Source organism: Ovis canadensis, chromosome 4, assembly GCF_042477335.2.
Source record: "Ovis canadensis isolate MfBH-ARS-UI-01 breed Bighorn chromosome 4, ARS-UI_OviCan_v2, whole genome shotgun sequence".
In the NCBI taxonomy this organism is placed as follows: Eukaryota; Metazoa; Chordata; class Mammalia; order Artiodactyla; family Bovidae; genus Ovis; species Ovis canadensis.
In genome coordinates, this window is record NC_091248.1 from 97,614,464 (window position 1) to 97,630,853 (window position 16,390).

Sequence of the window (16,390 nt, forward strand, 5' to 3'; positions counted from 1 at the left end):
TCTTTACTTTCAACCTTGCTAATGGCCATTTCATTTATCTTTTGTGAGTTCCTTAGAAGCTCTGACAAATCTGCTGATATTTATTGCACCAGCCCTTCTATGCATCCCCAGTGTCACTACAGTAACCTGCGTCCTCAGAGACCTCTCAGTGGCTCATGGCAACCATCTCTGAAATGTGTCTGCTTCCCCAGATTGCTCCCCTGACAACCAATCTTCCTGCTCTTTTTCTTTCTAAAGCACAGATCTGATCATGTCACTTTTCTCCCTACCACCATCAGTATGTCTTCATCGTTCATTCTTTTCTAAAACTATATATTTGAAAATGCTGTAAAAATTGCTCACATTCCTACTTCTTAAAAAATAACTATTAAGTAAGGATGTCTCCTGTTCTCTTTCTATTTGAAGTTTCTCTACCCAAGGAGTCAAGCAGTCTCTTACTTGTTCCTTTTAACTCACATCTCTCAGTTCAGTTCAGTCACTCAGACATGTCTGACTCTTTGTCACCCCATGGACTGCAGCACACCAGGTTTCCTTGTCCATCACCAACTTCTGGAGCTTGCTCAAACTCACGTCCATCGAGTTGGTGATGCCATCCAACCATCTCATCCTCTGTTGTCCCCTTCTCCTCCTGCCTTCAGTCTTACCCAGCATCAGGGTCTTTTCCAGTGAGTCAGTTCTTCACATACGGTGGCCAAAGTATTGGAGATTTACATCTCTGCTACTGCTGCTGCTAAATCACTTCAGTCGTGTCTGACTCTGTGCGACCCCATAGACGGCAGCCCACCAGGCTCCCCCATCCCTGGGATTCTCCAGGCAAGAACACGGGAGTGGGTTGCCATTGCCTTCTCCAATGCATGGAAGTGCAAAGTGAAAGTGAAGTTGCTCAGTCGTGTCCGACTCTTCGCAACCCCGTGGACTGCAGCCCACCAGGCTCCTCCGTCCATGGGATTCTCCAGGCGAGAGTATTGGAGTAGGGTGCCATCACTCACATCTCTAGATGTTTTTTAATATGAACTTCACTTATGTTGTGTTTGATAGAAAACTATTTCTGTTTTCCCAACTGATAATTAATCATCCTAATCTAGTTTTAAGATAATCTCTTCATTTCCCTACAACTTAAAAATGACTTACCATATTTTTATATCAACATGTACTTGGAGTATTTGCTAGAGGATTTCTGTTTCATTTATGTCTCAGTATTCATACACCATTATCATATTGTGTCAGTAACTTTGCAGTATGGGTTTAGGTCTGTTAGGCCAACTGTCTAGTCAATATTATTCTTAGTCATATTTAATGTTATTTAACTTGCTAACCCTGAACCTTATACCATAGAACAAAAAATGAAATATTTTCTTAATTCTCATAAGAATTATAGTAACTTCATAAATGTGAATTTAGGAAAGATCAGTATCTTTACGATATTTAGTTTTTCTTACACAAATGTGATATGTCTCTTTATTTATTCAAGTTTAATTTTATGCCCTTTATAAAACCTTGTATTCTTTCTTCTTAGAGCTCTGGAATTTTCTTATAAATTTGACAAATGATTTTATAACTCTTTACTTACTCTTTTGCATTTTATTGGTAAAGTTTTCATGGGTTTGGAAAAGTAGGCAACTCCTAGAGCTCCTGATAATTTCATTCATGGTCTAGAATAAGGAAAAACAGAGTACAAGGTACAGAGTACAAGGTATCAGAGTGGTACCTCAGATACCACTGAGATCTCAATAGGCCCAAATGGTATTTGACAACTCAAAGTATTAATACTAATAACTTAATTTTCAATTAAAAAAGCTTTCTAAACAAAATATTCATCCAGATCTCTCATCTTCTCCTGTGTATTAGGGGCTCAGCTACTATGAATAGACAGTTGTCACTGTGATCTTCTATTTCCATTCTCAGGGCAAAGGCATTGCTTGGTGATAGGACTTAGGCCAGCACCAACCAGGTGGATCTGGCATGGACAGAGGGACACTTGACCTGTTTTGTGTGGGTCCTGGAGGATGGACAGCTCATCTGCGCTCAGAGGAGCACCCAGATGCCTCTGACAACCTTTTTTTAGCCTGATCCAAGATGAGTATCTCCAGATTACAAAACAGTCTCCAAGAGTCTTCTTACAACATATCAGATAAATGGATATTGTTTTCAAGTTATAGTTTCAATAAGGAATCTATTATTTCAAAGGAGAGAAAATTCTACAAATTTCTTTTATCCTAGGGAAAAAGAAAAACAACTCATCACAGAACTTATTTTCTCATCTTGTGTTGCCATGGTAAAGAATGTTACCCAGGAAGTGGAGAACTTTGCTCACATTTTACAAGTACACTTGTGATGGAGTATTTACATTTTTAGTGACTGAAGAGTTTCCTCCTTTCAACAGTATAGCCCCAAATCCCTAAGGGAGAAGTTCTGGTGTTTGTGAGAAAAGAAGGGTCTTTCTTTGATGCAAACTCTGAGCGGTTTCAACAGAGTTGAACACCTGGAAATTAAAAAAAAAAAAAAAAAAGGCTTAATTCTTTGAATACTATTACTGGAAATTTAGGAAGGCAGGTGGTTAACCCGTTGGTGGTGAACTCTTCTTTTCCTGTTTTTATTTCTTTCATTTTTCATCAGTGTCTTCAGTGATTTCTCCTCCATGGAAAGCAGATATTTGGGTCCATTTGTCTGAGGAAAATTAATAAAACATCAAACACCATAAAACCTATGTTTAAGGACTTTCAAAAGAATCCAGAAGATCAAATTTCCAGTACAAAATTTTTAACTTCCAGTCATGACATGAAGTTAGGAGAAGGCTAAGATTATTGTAGGAGCTTCAACCAGTGTGACAGTGCAGGCTGGAAGAAGATATTTGGAAAAGCAACTGAGCTCATAGTAGCTTCCCCTGGTGAGTAATGTTTTTCTCTTTTTTGCCTTAGTTATGGGAAAGTAACAGGTGTTTTTGCAGAGAAAACAATCTGTGTTGTGTATTAAGTTGCTTCAGTCATGTCCACCTCTTTGTGACCCTATGGACTGCAGCCTGCCAGGCTCCTCTGTCCATGGGATTCCACAGGCAAAAATTCTGAAGTGGGTTGCCATTTCCTTCCCCAGGGTATCTTCTTGACCCAAGGATCTAAAGTATTCACTTCATCTAACTGCCACATGCTTGGTCTTAGCATATGAATAATAATTCTGCAGGTACTGGTCACTGTATATGGAAAGTCAACTACTTTGTAAATGATTTATTCTCTTCTCAAAAACAGAATGGAATTTTTTTTTTAAAATACACACACACACATAAACTATTAAAATAGACTCAGACTAGATAGTAAAATATTTGAGTATCATGTCTTTTTCATTGTTTCGTTTATGTGTCAATATTCTTACACGATTAACATGGCATTACAGTGGTAAAAGCTATTGATTAAATTTCCTGTTCTTCTAGACAATCTATTAAGTGAGAATCACTTTTCTTAATTATTTTTTCTCTACAGTTTGAGATAAAACACAGTGTCCTTGTCTCCCAATACTTTACAAAACTACTTTATCTGTTTTCATCTTATCCCTAAAATCGGTACATAAAAATTTTTATAGTAAATGACTATAAAGTTATGTCACTCAGTCGTGTCTGACTCTTTGTGACCCCATGAACCGTAGCCCACCAGGCTCCTCAGTCTATGGGATTCTCCAGGCAAGAGTACTGGAGTGGGTTGCCATTTCCTTCTCCAGGAGACCTTCCCGACCCAGGGATTGAACCCAGGTCTCCCGCATTGGCATATGAACAATAATTCTGCAGGTACTGGTCACTGTATATGGAATGACTATAGAACATAGATAAATTCCATTTCTTATTACTGTAGCTTCTTAGAGGGAGGCTGAGATAAGTTGAAATGTATGCAGTCACACCTCTTATTACATTGCCTGGATATGGATCAGTTTCATGGAATTCGTGAGCTCAAAGAGCCCTGTCTTCCCTAGTGGCTCAGATGGTAAAGAATCTGCCCGCCATGCTGGAAACCCAGGTTTGATCCCCGGGTGAAGAAGATACCCTGGAGAAGGGAATGGCTACCCACTTCAGCATTCTTGTTTGGAGAATTTCATGGACAGAGGAACCTGGTGGGCTACAGTCCATGAGGTTGCAAAGAGTCAGACATGACAGAGAGACTTTTACTGCCTCACTTATGAGCCATGTCTTCTCCAAAGTCCATGAAAACTGTTTACATGGTTGAACATCCTCATCTGCCCATTCTCTCAGCATTTATTTATTGAGGACAGTTTCTATGTTGGATGCTGGAGATAAAAGAGTAAGCTAGACAAAGATAGAGTGAGTCCCAACAGTCAAACAGTTTCTATTCTACCCAATGAGCTTTACAGATTCCGGCTTGATTGGGACCCATGTTCTATGAGCTGCGGCTGCTAGACAGACAGCAGATCTTGGATTGATGGGCTTGTTTCTTTCTCAATTGATGTAATATTTATAGCTTATAAAACTCATATATTTTATCTGGTGGAAGAATTTAATGAAATGTCCTTACCTTAAGTCATCCCACTAAAGAGAATTTTAGTATCAGCTTCCATTTACTGAGAATCAGACAGCAAAGGAAGTTTCAGTGCCGTATCTCATTCCTCAGCAGGAATCATCTTATTCCCAGTTCATATATAAGGACACTGAGGTTTTAAGAAGCTCAGTTACTAGCCTAAAGTCACCTGACAAGATACATTGCAAAGTTTAGGATTCAATAAGGATTTGTCTATTCCAAAGTGAATGGTCTGGACTATTATTGATGTTAGAAACATTTAAGTTATGTTTTTATATCCTGAGTATTTACAGTTCATAGCCTGACCCTTTCCAGTATCCTCACCTGAAAAATCCATGGTCAGAGGAGCCTGGCAGGCTACAGTCCAAAGGGTCTCAAAGAGTCAGACACAACTGAGTGACTAAGCACTCAGCCTCACCATTTAAATGAGTACTTTGATCGACTACTTAGTAGCTTATAATTAGCTTTACTCTCATGTGTGAAAACAATGCTTCTGTTCCTCTTTGGTAATGAAAGACATATTTACTCTAAGTGACACTCTTGACCAGGAACTGACTTTACACTGAAAACACTTTTTGAAAGATTTAAAAAGATTCAGGCAAAATAGTGAGAAAAGATGAAACTCTACTCCCAATGGATGTGAGATGGAAACAGAGGTAATCCAAGCAGCCCAGAGAGAGAAGGGACAGTTCTTCAGTTCTTGACACATTCTTACCTTATGTGGTTTGCTGAAAGTCACCTCTGTGTCACCGTAGCAGAGTCAATTTCTCCATATATTTATGTAAATATTGAAAAAAGTTGGACACAAATTCAAAACAGGCACAATTCTCTATGTCTTGCATCTATCTCACAGAACTAGGATTTGCAAACACATTATCTGATTCCTCATGCTCTGTTGGAGTTAGAACTTACTAAATTATCAAAACCCAAGGCAGAAAAAGAAACATACTATTTGTCATTTTATGTAAGTTGCTTGTTTCCAAACTTTATTTGAGAACTCCGGGAGTTGGTGATGGACAGGGAGGCCTGGCATGCTGCGATTCATGGAGTCGCAAAGAGTCGGACACGACTGAGCAACTGAACTGAACTGAGCTGAAGATAAAAACACACATACAGGGACTTCCCTGCTGGATCCGTGACCGGGTCTCTGAATTCCCTGAATTCCCAGCCTGGGTTCATTCCCTGATTGGGGAACTAGATCCCGCATGCTCAAAGAAGATCCTGTGTGCCGCAACTAGAGACCTGGTGCAGCCGAATAAATGAATATTTAAACACACACACACACAGGTTCAGGTAGAGGCAAAAATAGGAATAGAAAATCAAAGGCACTCATGGAAGTAGAAGGAAAAAGGCCTGTGAAGACCTGGCAGGAAGCACAGGGTAAGATTTCATTCTGAGAGACAGGAGAGATATGTGTATGTTCTATCTCTATAAACAAGTGATTGAAAACTTTAAAAGCTGAAAAAAGGCAGTGGAATAGTATTCTTAATAAAGTGATAAAGAAGCGTACCAAATTTTCCAATAAGGTATGTTAAAATAATATTAGAAAGAGATCTCAATGCAGGAGTCTTTGGGAGGAAAATGAAGTAAAAGGGGGACATTGGCTTCAATATCTGTTATATAAAATGGAAGAAATGGTCTTTAAATAAATCCAGTTCTTGCTTCCAGGGCATCAATATTATGAACATCATAAAGTTTAATGTCATTCAGAGATGACCCTGCAGAGTCAGGCAGGGAAGGTTTTCATGATGCAATATGACTCTAGGAGAATTTGAGGACCAGGTATCCTGCCATTTCTGTAGTCATCCTGTCTTAAAGGCCTGCTGCAAGGACTCACAAGCAGAACTCTGTTCATGAGCTGGATAGAAGTCAATTCAAGGCTAAAATTTCTAGTCAAAGCTTGGAGCCAAAATCAATTGCGGTCTTGATTGGGGGGAATGCCATTTGTTTTGAACAAAACAAGTGAAGCAGTTTAATATGCTAACTGCATATATTAGGCTTTAGCCAATGTTCCTTTTGATTTTTTTAACCCTGGAAATACATTGGCTAAGATAAGACTAATAATTGCCTATCTGTTTGGTTTGTGAAAGGCATGTTTCCTGTAATGATGGAGTTGAGGATTTCAGACAGTTGAGAGCACAGTGGAACTGCAATCACGGGAACCAGTGTCCAGGGTTAATTGGCAGGGATTCAGTTGCAACCAAAATACTGAATTCTCATCAGTAAGGATGAGCTCTGGTACCATGATATAAATATGTCATGTTGAAACACACAATCAACACAAACAAATCACTAATAATGATAATTATTATCTCTTATTTCCATAGCATTTTTAATCAACTTACTCTTCAGATCTTGTTTCATTTTGGTCTCACTGCAGCCCTGGCTTGCTGTTGCTGTTTAAGATGCTAAGTTGTGTCCAACTCTTTTACAACCCCATGGACTGTAGCCTGTCAGGCTCCTCTGTCCAGGGGATTTCCTGGGCAAAAACACTAACGATTTACATGAACTTCATTCTCAAATAAATAAAACATCAAAGGCTTTAATAGACCTAATTGGCTCAGTCACAGAACTTATGAGGAAAATGAAGCAGGACCAGAAGCCTGATCTCTTGAACTGAAGGCCACCATAGTTTCCCTAGGGTTTGAAGAAGCCAGAGAAGCTAAATTAGTCTAACGATTTCTATATGGGTTGAATAATTTTGAAATTATTATAGAAAAATGTTTGTTAATGGAATAAAATTTTTGTCATAGGTATATAGCAGGAGAAAGCAATTTTTTCCCCAAGGGAATTGGGGAAGGCAAGAAAAAATTCAAAGAAAAATATATGGTTAAGAATGTTTAGGAAAAAATGGGAATGTGAAAGGGGATTAGATGTGAAAATCTTAGGAAGAATTTTGAAACAAATCCCTGTTTGTAAAGGACAGCACGGAAAAACATTGTGCAAGGAATCTAATAGGATTTGTCTTGTGTACATGTGGACTACTACTAAGGATTCATGTATAAAGTGTGCAATCATCTTGAAAGTGTTTGGCTCAAGGTTTAAATTTGTTATTACAAGTAAGTTTTGTGAGTTGACACATTTCCTTTCCTGATGTGGAAGGGTGTTTCAAAGAACCTGGGCTTTGGAATCAGGCTGACTTGGAACTTCAGGTGTACCACTTACTGCTTATGTGAATTTGGGTAATTATTTTCTGGCTTCAGTCTCCTAATCCATAAAGTGGGATAATAATGTATACTCAGTAGGGGTTGTATGAAAATTGAATGAGATAATGTGTAGCTATCATATTTGGTACATTGTCTTGGCAGATAATAGGGAATGTATATATGTACCTACACTCAATTCAAATGTTAAGGGAGAATTGTATGCAGTAGGGAGTTGTTTGCAGACAAGAAGGCTGACTGAGCAGAAATTCTCCAGAAAATACAGCTGTATGTACTTTTAACTCCTCAAATAGAAAGTTATCTTACTATCCACTCACACACAAAAACTTGAATTTGGAGATATTTGTCTCTCTTTAGCATACTTTTTCCCACTTGACAAAAAAAATGAATTATAAATATATTTTCTAACATGCCCTGTAGAGACATTTTCATAGTTACCTGGTCTTCTCCCTCAACCCATTCCCACCACACACTTCCATTCACCCTAAAACAGTCTCCATTATAATAGAATAAAATAGATTTTTAAACAATAAATATGTTCATGAAAGCTGGAAGCCTTGATATGGGGCAGTTAAAAGTCATACCCCATCGTAACATGTGGAGAAAGAACAAATGTCAAGGTTAATCCAGCTTCTGTTACATATTAGCTGGGACTTTAAGTTTTATGATGTCTTGAACCTCTCTTCCCATTGAAAATAAGAACAATAAAACACACCTCACCACCTTCTGTGGATGAACAACCAGGCTATAATTCAATGACAAATTTTCTTCCTCTTACCACTTGCTAGGTTGTTCCAAACCACACTAACATTTGTGTTTGTGTAATAACTCTTTTTAATTATGATTTCATTTTCTCCTACAGATAGAGACCTTGATAAAGACATGTCTCCCAAGCCCACTATGTTTCTTCCTTCGATTACTGAAATCAAGCGTGATAATAGTGGAACATATCTTTGTCTTCTGGAGGACTTTTTCCCTCATGTTATTAAGGTTTATTGGAGAGAAAAAAGAGGCAACAAAGTTTTGCCATCCCAGGAGGGAAAAACCATTAAGACTCTTGACACATACATGAAGTTCAGCTGGCTGACTGTGTCTGGAAACTCCATGGATAAAGAACACATGTGTATCGTCAAACATGAGAAAAACAAAAGAGGAACCAATCAAGAGATTCTTTTTCCGGCAGTGAATGAAGGTGTGTGAATAGAAATATAAGTATAACCTCCTAGAACAATTTTTAAAAGGGATACTCCACCTCTTCTGTCAAGCATTAATGAAAAACAAATGCAAAACTTTCTTAAATTTCAAGCTATTTCCTTACAGAATTAAAAAAAAAAAAGTGTAGGGTTTGAAATAAAAAAGAAAGAGAAAAGTTCACCTAAACTTTATCAGCCTCGGTTTCATCATCCAAAATATTAAGGTCATAATACAGTATTTGGGGGTTGTTATATGGTTTAAATCAAACAACATATATGGAAGTACCTAACAATTTAGCACACTATAAACACACAAAAAGAGATTCCACAGTTGAAAATCTTAGTTTATTAGGAAGTAAGGATAACTATATGTCCTTTATGAGTGTTCTATTCATCAAACAAAGCCATCTAACTTCAATCTTGCTTTACTCAAACTGTAGTCCAGAAATGAGTCTTAACATCAAATTGATGTTCTTATGTGCAAACCAGATTGCAGATCAACAGAAAGCAGAGTAACTTGGCTACTGTACATTTATTATGGTCCATGGTGTTAGGTTTTTAAGATTTGGATTGACTAAAGATGGGGTTAGACTAGAGTATACAGACTTACTTGCATTCTACATAATGAATGCATTTCTTGCCATTGGAAAATGCCTATCACCAACTTTCATTGCAGCATAGCACGTGCCAGGCCTGAAGGGAGTGTGGATGAACACACTCAGGTGAATTATTGTCCTTTCCATAATTACTCAAAAGTCCTAAGTCACTTAGAATCCTGCATATAAACACACTGTCGAAAGGTCCCAGAGGGCTCATATGAAGGAATCAGAAGCCCTTTTAAACAGTGGGAAACAAGCTTAAAACAGCATGTGCAGCCAGTTTTGCTGTGTGCCTGTCTGAATTTCTTTCTTTTTTTTTTCAGTCTGAATTTCTGAAGTAAGTTTTTATCTTCTCTGACCCTTAGTTTGTGCCATTGTCAAATTAGGTCCAAACATTTGCTTTGGTCTTTTCTTGGAGCTGTGAAGAGCAAATGAAATAATGTCAGTGAAAACACTTGCTTTAGATAACATGACATAGATGTATTTATTCATATATTCATTGTATTTTTATATCCTTTCCTAAGACCCTTTAAAAGTAGGATTACAAAATAGCCCTAAAATTTTGCTTTACCATAAGAAAAAGAAGGGAAGCAAATATGCAAAATGTTATTTTAATATAACCATGGGCTTAATTGTCTTTATATTTTAATTTTTCTGGTGATCAGGGAAAAATAAGAATTAAAATAAGTTTCATGGTGATGATTATCATAAAGGAAACAAATTTCAGTTTATAATGTGTTTCACTTGGCACTTAATCGACTAGGCAATGTTTCCCATTGACTACTCATGGCAGCAAAGCTAATGAGGGCATTTCTATTAATGCCATTTTACAGCAAATTTCTCAGGAGGAACCAAAATGACTATTGTGACTGATTTCTTTCATCCAACAAACTATTATGTATACAAATAAATATTTCACTTACATGCATGCCTTTTTAACTGGAGAAGGGAATGGCAACCCACTCTAGTATTCTTGCCTGGAGATCCCATGGACAGAGGAGCCTGGTGAGCTACAAGTCCATGGGGTCACAAAGAGTCAGACATGACTGAGTGGCTAACACTTTGATGCCTTTCTAAAAATTGTAAATAAACCCAACTCTCACTTCAGGTTTTTTTTTTAAAGAAATTGTCTTTCCTGTTTTAATAATTTTATTTCTTTCTTTATGGCTGTGCTGGGTCTGTGTTGCTGTGCATGGGCTTTTCTCTGGTTGCAGTGAGTGGGGGCTGCTCTTCCTTGTAGTGCTCGGGCTTCTCATTGTGGTATCTTCTCTTATGGAGCATGGGCTCTAGGGAGCGCAGGCTCAGTAGGTGTGGTGCACAGGCTTAGTTGCTCCACAGTGTGTGGAATCTTCCTAGACCAGGGATTGAACCCATGCCCCTTGCATTGGCAGGCAGATTCCTATCCACTGCTCCACCAGTGAAGTCCTCCCCTTAGTTAGAGGACTATAAATGTGATTTGGCCTATTTTTCAGTCCTCAAAAGAATTGCAGTGAAATGCTGAGCTCCAGTAATAAAATCATCATTGTTAAAAATATTTAAGAAAGGAAGCTATTTTTGATGTGGAATTCTATTTTCTGTCTATAGACTAATTTTTCTGCATTTCTATGGATTATTTCTACAAAGTACTTTTCGCCGCTTTGTCTCATTTAATCTCCCTCAACGATCCTTAGAGTTCTAGCTCTGCCATCACTGATATGACTCTAAGCAAGTTACTTAGCATCTAATTCTTACTTCCTCCTTTGTAACATGGAATCTTCCAAAATACACCTCACTGCAGTGTCAGTGGGAGATTAAATGACATATAGCGTGTGCAGTATGTAAGCGAGTGCCTGGCACAGTAATAATCACTCAATGGCTATTAGCCTTATTAGTATTGTTTTCTTTATTCCCACATACCACAACTGTAAGAGTATCGGATGCTGGAGATATGAGTGATTAGAAAGGTGTGGCTGGTTTTTTATTTGTCTTTGATGGGAAATTTGCTGGAGCCAGACTCCTTCAAATAAGAGATTCTGTTTTATTTTCTGGGATTGAATGAATTTATTTTGATGCTGAACTGATCTACTGAATTACATAGAATCAGACCAACTCTTCCTGGATTGTAGGGCTCATATTTTTTTTTTTTTTTAGTTTTAGTTTTTTATTTTTTAAATTTTAAAATCTTTAATTCTTACATGCATTCCCAAACATGAACTCCCCTCCCACCTCCCTCCCCATAACATCTTTCTGGGTCATCCCCATGCACCAGCCCCAAGCATGCTGCATCCTGCGTCAGACATAGACTGGCGATTCAATTCACATGATAGTATACATGTTAGAATGTCATTCTCCCAAATCATCCCACCCTCTCCCTCTCCCTCTGAGTCCAAAAGTCCGTTATACACTTCTGTGTCTCTTTCCCTGTCTTGCATACAGGGTCGTCATTGCCATCTTCCTAAATTCCATATATATGTGTTAGTATACTGTATTGGTGTTTTTCTTTCTGGCTTACTTCACTCTGTATAATCGGCTCCAGTTTCATCCATCTCATCAGAACTGATTCAAATGAATTCTTTTTAACGGCTGAGTAATACTCCATTGTGTATATGTACCACAGCTTTCTTATCCATTCATCTGCTGATGGACATCTAGGTTGTTTCCATGTCCTTGCTATTATAAACTGTGCTGCGATGAAAAGACAGCCTTCTGAATGGGAGAAAATAATAGCAAATGAAGCAACTGACAAACAACTAATCTCAAAAATATACAAGCAACTTATGCAGCTCAACTCCAGAAAAATAAACGACCCAATCAAAAAATGGGCCAAAGAACTAAATAGACATTTCTCCAAAGAAGACATACGGATGGCTAACAAACACATGAAAAGATGCTCAACATCACTCATTATTAGAGAAATGCAAATCAAAACCACAATGAGGTACCACTTCACACCAGTCAGAATGGCTGCGATCCAAAAATCTGCAAGCAATAAATGCTGGAGAGGGTGTGGAGAAAAGGGAACCCTCCTACACTGTTGGTGGGAATGCAAACTAGTACAGCCACTATGGAGAACAGTGTGGAGATTCCTTAAAAAATTGCAAATAGAACTACCTTATGACCCAGCAATCCCACTGCTGGGCATACACACCGAGGAAACCAGAATTGAAAGAGGGCTCATATTTTTTAATGAATGTTTCTTTCTCAGCAGATCATCTACTTATATATGCATGTTTTAATAACACATATATAAACACAAATGCACATTGCCAAACAACAGGCGTGAAAATTTGACTAATAATTGTTCTCATTTCTTATAGTTGTCTCTTCAGTTGTCACTACTACTAAACCTCCAAATGATGGTTTGAAGGATAAAAGTGGTAAGTTTTTCTACACGTTTGCCTTTATGTCATGCTTCAGTTTTTTTTCCTTCTTATCCCACATCTCCTGCATCTCCTGCATTGCTTTCTGATGAATTTCCCTTTTGAAGTCTACCTGGCTTAAAGTAAAAAGACCAATTACCTGCAATTGTGGGGCTCATCATTGTTATACTTTTAATGACTCTTCTTCTGCCAGGAGAATATATTCCATCAGGAGAATACATATATTCTATCACGAGACACAGACACACACATATATGTACAGACATATAGACAGACTAAAATAATAGGCAGGGATAATATATATATGACTTCCCAATATAAAGAATCTGCTTGTAATGCGGGAGACCCGAGTTTGATCCCTGGGTTAACAAGATCCCCTGGAGAAGGAGATAGCAATCCACTCCAGTACTCTTGCCTGGAAAATCCCATGAACAGAGGAGCCTGGTGGGCTATGGTTAATAGGGTCACTAGAGTTGGGCATGACTTGGTGACTAAACCACAGCCATGGCTTCGCAGGTGGCCCAGTGGTAGGGAATCCACCTGCCAGTGCAGGAAATGCAGGAGATCTGGGAGATGTGGGTTCAATCCCTGGGTGGGGAAGAGCCCCTGGAGGAGAAAATAGCAACCCACTCTAGCATTCTTTCCAGAAGAATCCCACGGACAAGGAATCTGACGGGCTACAGTCCATGGGGTAGCAAAGAACTGGACAGGACTCAGCAATGGAGCATGCACATAGATGTCTATATGCACACACATATGCACATACATATCACACTGTCAAAAATAGAGAGACACAATCAACTAATACTTGCTCTCCCTTCTTCTAGAAAAACAAGTCCCTGTTGCAAATTCTACAAAAGCATGTCTGAAAGACGAAAACAGTAAGTTTTTGTTCAGTTTTCTGTTATGTCAGCTATAGCACTTTTTTCCACCATATACAATTAACTTTTGAACTTACTTGGTTTAAGGTAAAAAAAGCTATACTGTTGGGATTTGCAGAAATAGACTGAGTGGTTTTTAAATAAATCTATCATCATTTCTTGGGCTTGGTGGCTCAGTGGTAAAGAATCTGCCTGCCAATGCAGGAGACATAGATTCAATCCCTGGATTGGGAAGATCCCCTGGAAAAGGAAGTGGCCACCTACTCCAGTATTCTTGCCTGGGAAATCCCATGGACAGAGGAGCCTGGTGGGCTACAGTCCATGGAGTCTCAAAAGAGTCGGACATGAGTAACCCACTAAACGTTATCATTTCCTAGGAGTCATCTTAGCACAATAAATACTGGTTTTGGTGTGAGATGACTCTAGAAACTGTCATGATACACTCCGAACTATTTACACAGTGGATTTCATTTGTTAGTGTGGCTTTTGTGTCTAATGACCAGGGAAACATGATATGTCTTTGCTTCTAGTATTTTGATTGTGCTAGTAGTTAATACGTGAAATGACCCTTACTGAAATCTTCTTATATGGAAGGTATTGTGCTGTATCTTGCATGCATTTTCTGTGAATGTAATGTTCTCTTTACTTAACCCCATTAGCCACCCTCTGTGAACACCAGAAAACTTCACGGATTGTAACTTTTGTAGGAATCTCACTAATGCACAATATATAATGGCTCAGATGCTTCCAAGTCAGCAATTCCACTTGATGTTTATGTTAAGACCTTTCCTGTCTGGAGTATTTATCACATGTGGAGATGCAGAACTCCAGAGCAGTTAAGAATGTATTCTTTACAGTCAGGTTGCTGGGAATGAAATATGGTTTCTGGTATTTTCTAAATCTGTGACATCTGGCAAATTCATTTTCTCCATTCACAGTTGACTTGTAAAATGGAAATGAAAATAACAATCTTATAAATTATTGTGAAATGAAGTAAGATTAGAGCTTTGCTTGCAAAGCTCTCAGAATAAATGCCTGGTATTTGGGGTTAATGAAGATTAGCTGTTTTTTATTACTTAGAGACATAGTGAGGGCAAAAAAATGCTAAAATCTCTCAAAAATTCTTTTTTCCCACTGCACTAATTCATTAAAAAGACAAACTTACTTTTTAATATTTAGAAAGGTTCTAAGTGAATGTAGCAGAAGTGGTCGATTCGCTTGAACTTTGAGTTGGATTCTGAGTCGTTCTGGTGGTGGTGTGATGGTAGTGGTGGTCCTTGTTGACTATGGGGATTGGTGATGCTGGGGTGTCACTTTATAGTAGGTCGTCAGAAATAAACCATTGTGACCTCCTCCCATCACTGCGTACTGACCTTTCAAAAGAACAGGCAACTAATCAAAGGACTTCTCCTAGATACCCTGCAGCTGCAGCTCATGAGCACCTCTGCCTATTACACATACCTCCTCCTCCTCATTAAGAGCACAGTCTACTTTGCCATCATCACCTCCTGTGTGTTCAGGAGAACAGGTGTCTGTGGCAATCAGAAGAGCTCGTGATAGAGGGGCCCCATAAGAGGATCAACGTTCCTTCATCAGCTATGGTCTCTAAAAGCTATGCTGAGAATCTAGCCTGGTTTTTATTCTGGATTTAGGTTATTTCAATTCATGTGTTGTTTTTATATTATGTCTTTATTTTGTAAGAGTTTTTCAAACCATTGGGCAAACAGACAGTTTGACTCTGTAACAAGAAATTCTGCCATTACTCAGGGGCAGGACCCAGGGTGGGTCTGGAGAGCCTCTCTCCTCACTGTCCCCACAGCTCCTTGGGCTCCTGAGTCTTCACGCCTTCTCAGCACACACAGTGGGCAGCTCCCTGTCTCTTCCTTCAGCACCTCCCTGCAGATCCTGACCCTGACCCTCCCCGCCACACACCCTGGGGCTGCCTGCTTTGCTACTTGAATTCTGTACTTTCTATTTCATAATAGACACGATAAATAAAAAGAAAAACTCAAAAGTCCATTTTTGTCTGTGTGTAATTTCATGAAATCTAACCAAGGTAAGAGACAGCATGACAACTGAGCTATCAAATTCAGCCCTGGTTGTAATAATGATCAGCAACACATTTCTAAGTCTTTCCCTGGGATGGTGGTTATGGTGCTTTCTTCGGGGCACTGGCCCCAAGAGGACCCATAGCCAAAGCAAGGTGCCTGGGTTCTTTCTCTTTTAAAGTCAGTGGATTCAAACTTATTGGTTCAGAACATTCCTGTGGTGACTGACACTCAGGATGACTTTCACAGTGTGCGCTCAGATCTGTGCTAGTGTCTCATAAGCACTGCCCCCTGATCCTCATATTAACCCCATGAGAACTGCCCCAACACCAGAGGGGCATCGGGTAGAGGAGAAGCATGCAGACTCTAATCCCTGAGGGCCTGCATTTGAACCCTGGGTCTGTGTTAGCATCTGTGTGACCCCAGGCAGTGGTTTGAGCTCTCTGTGTGATGAAGTTACAGTGCCCTGTCTCCTGGAGCAGGTGAAGTAGATAAGGTCATGATGCATGGTCTACACAAACCCTAGGCAACACTAGCATCTACTGTTGGCAGCTCTACTGTAGAATCCGTAGATTTCACAATTGCAAAAATACACTGAGAATTTTCTCTAATCTCATTGCCCACGGACA

At 39.0% G+C, this 16,390-nt stretch overlaps 1 gene segment (V, D, J or C); it reads left to right on the forward strand.

Moving 5' to 3' along the window:
• Window positions 1-15,730, forward strand: part of LOC138439453 (T-cell receptor gamma chain C region C10.5-like) — a 62,054-nt gene extending 46,324 nt beyond the window's left edge. Inside the window, 5 exon segments of the C gene segment in view lie at window positions 2,832-2,887; window positions 8,544-8,873; window positions 12,770-12,829; window positions 13,660-13,713; window positions 15,128-15,730. Of these exon segments, the coding sequence occupies window positions 2,832-2,887; window positions 8,544-8,873; window positions 12,770-12,829; window positions 13,660-13,713; window positions 15,128-15,270 (643 nt within the window).
• The last annotated feature ends 660 nt before the right edge of the window (window positions 15,731-16,390 follow it).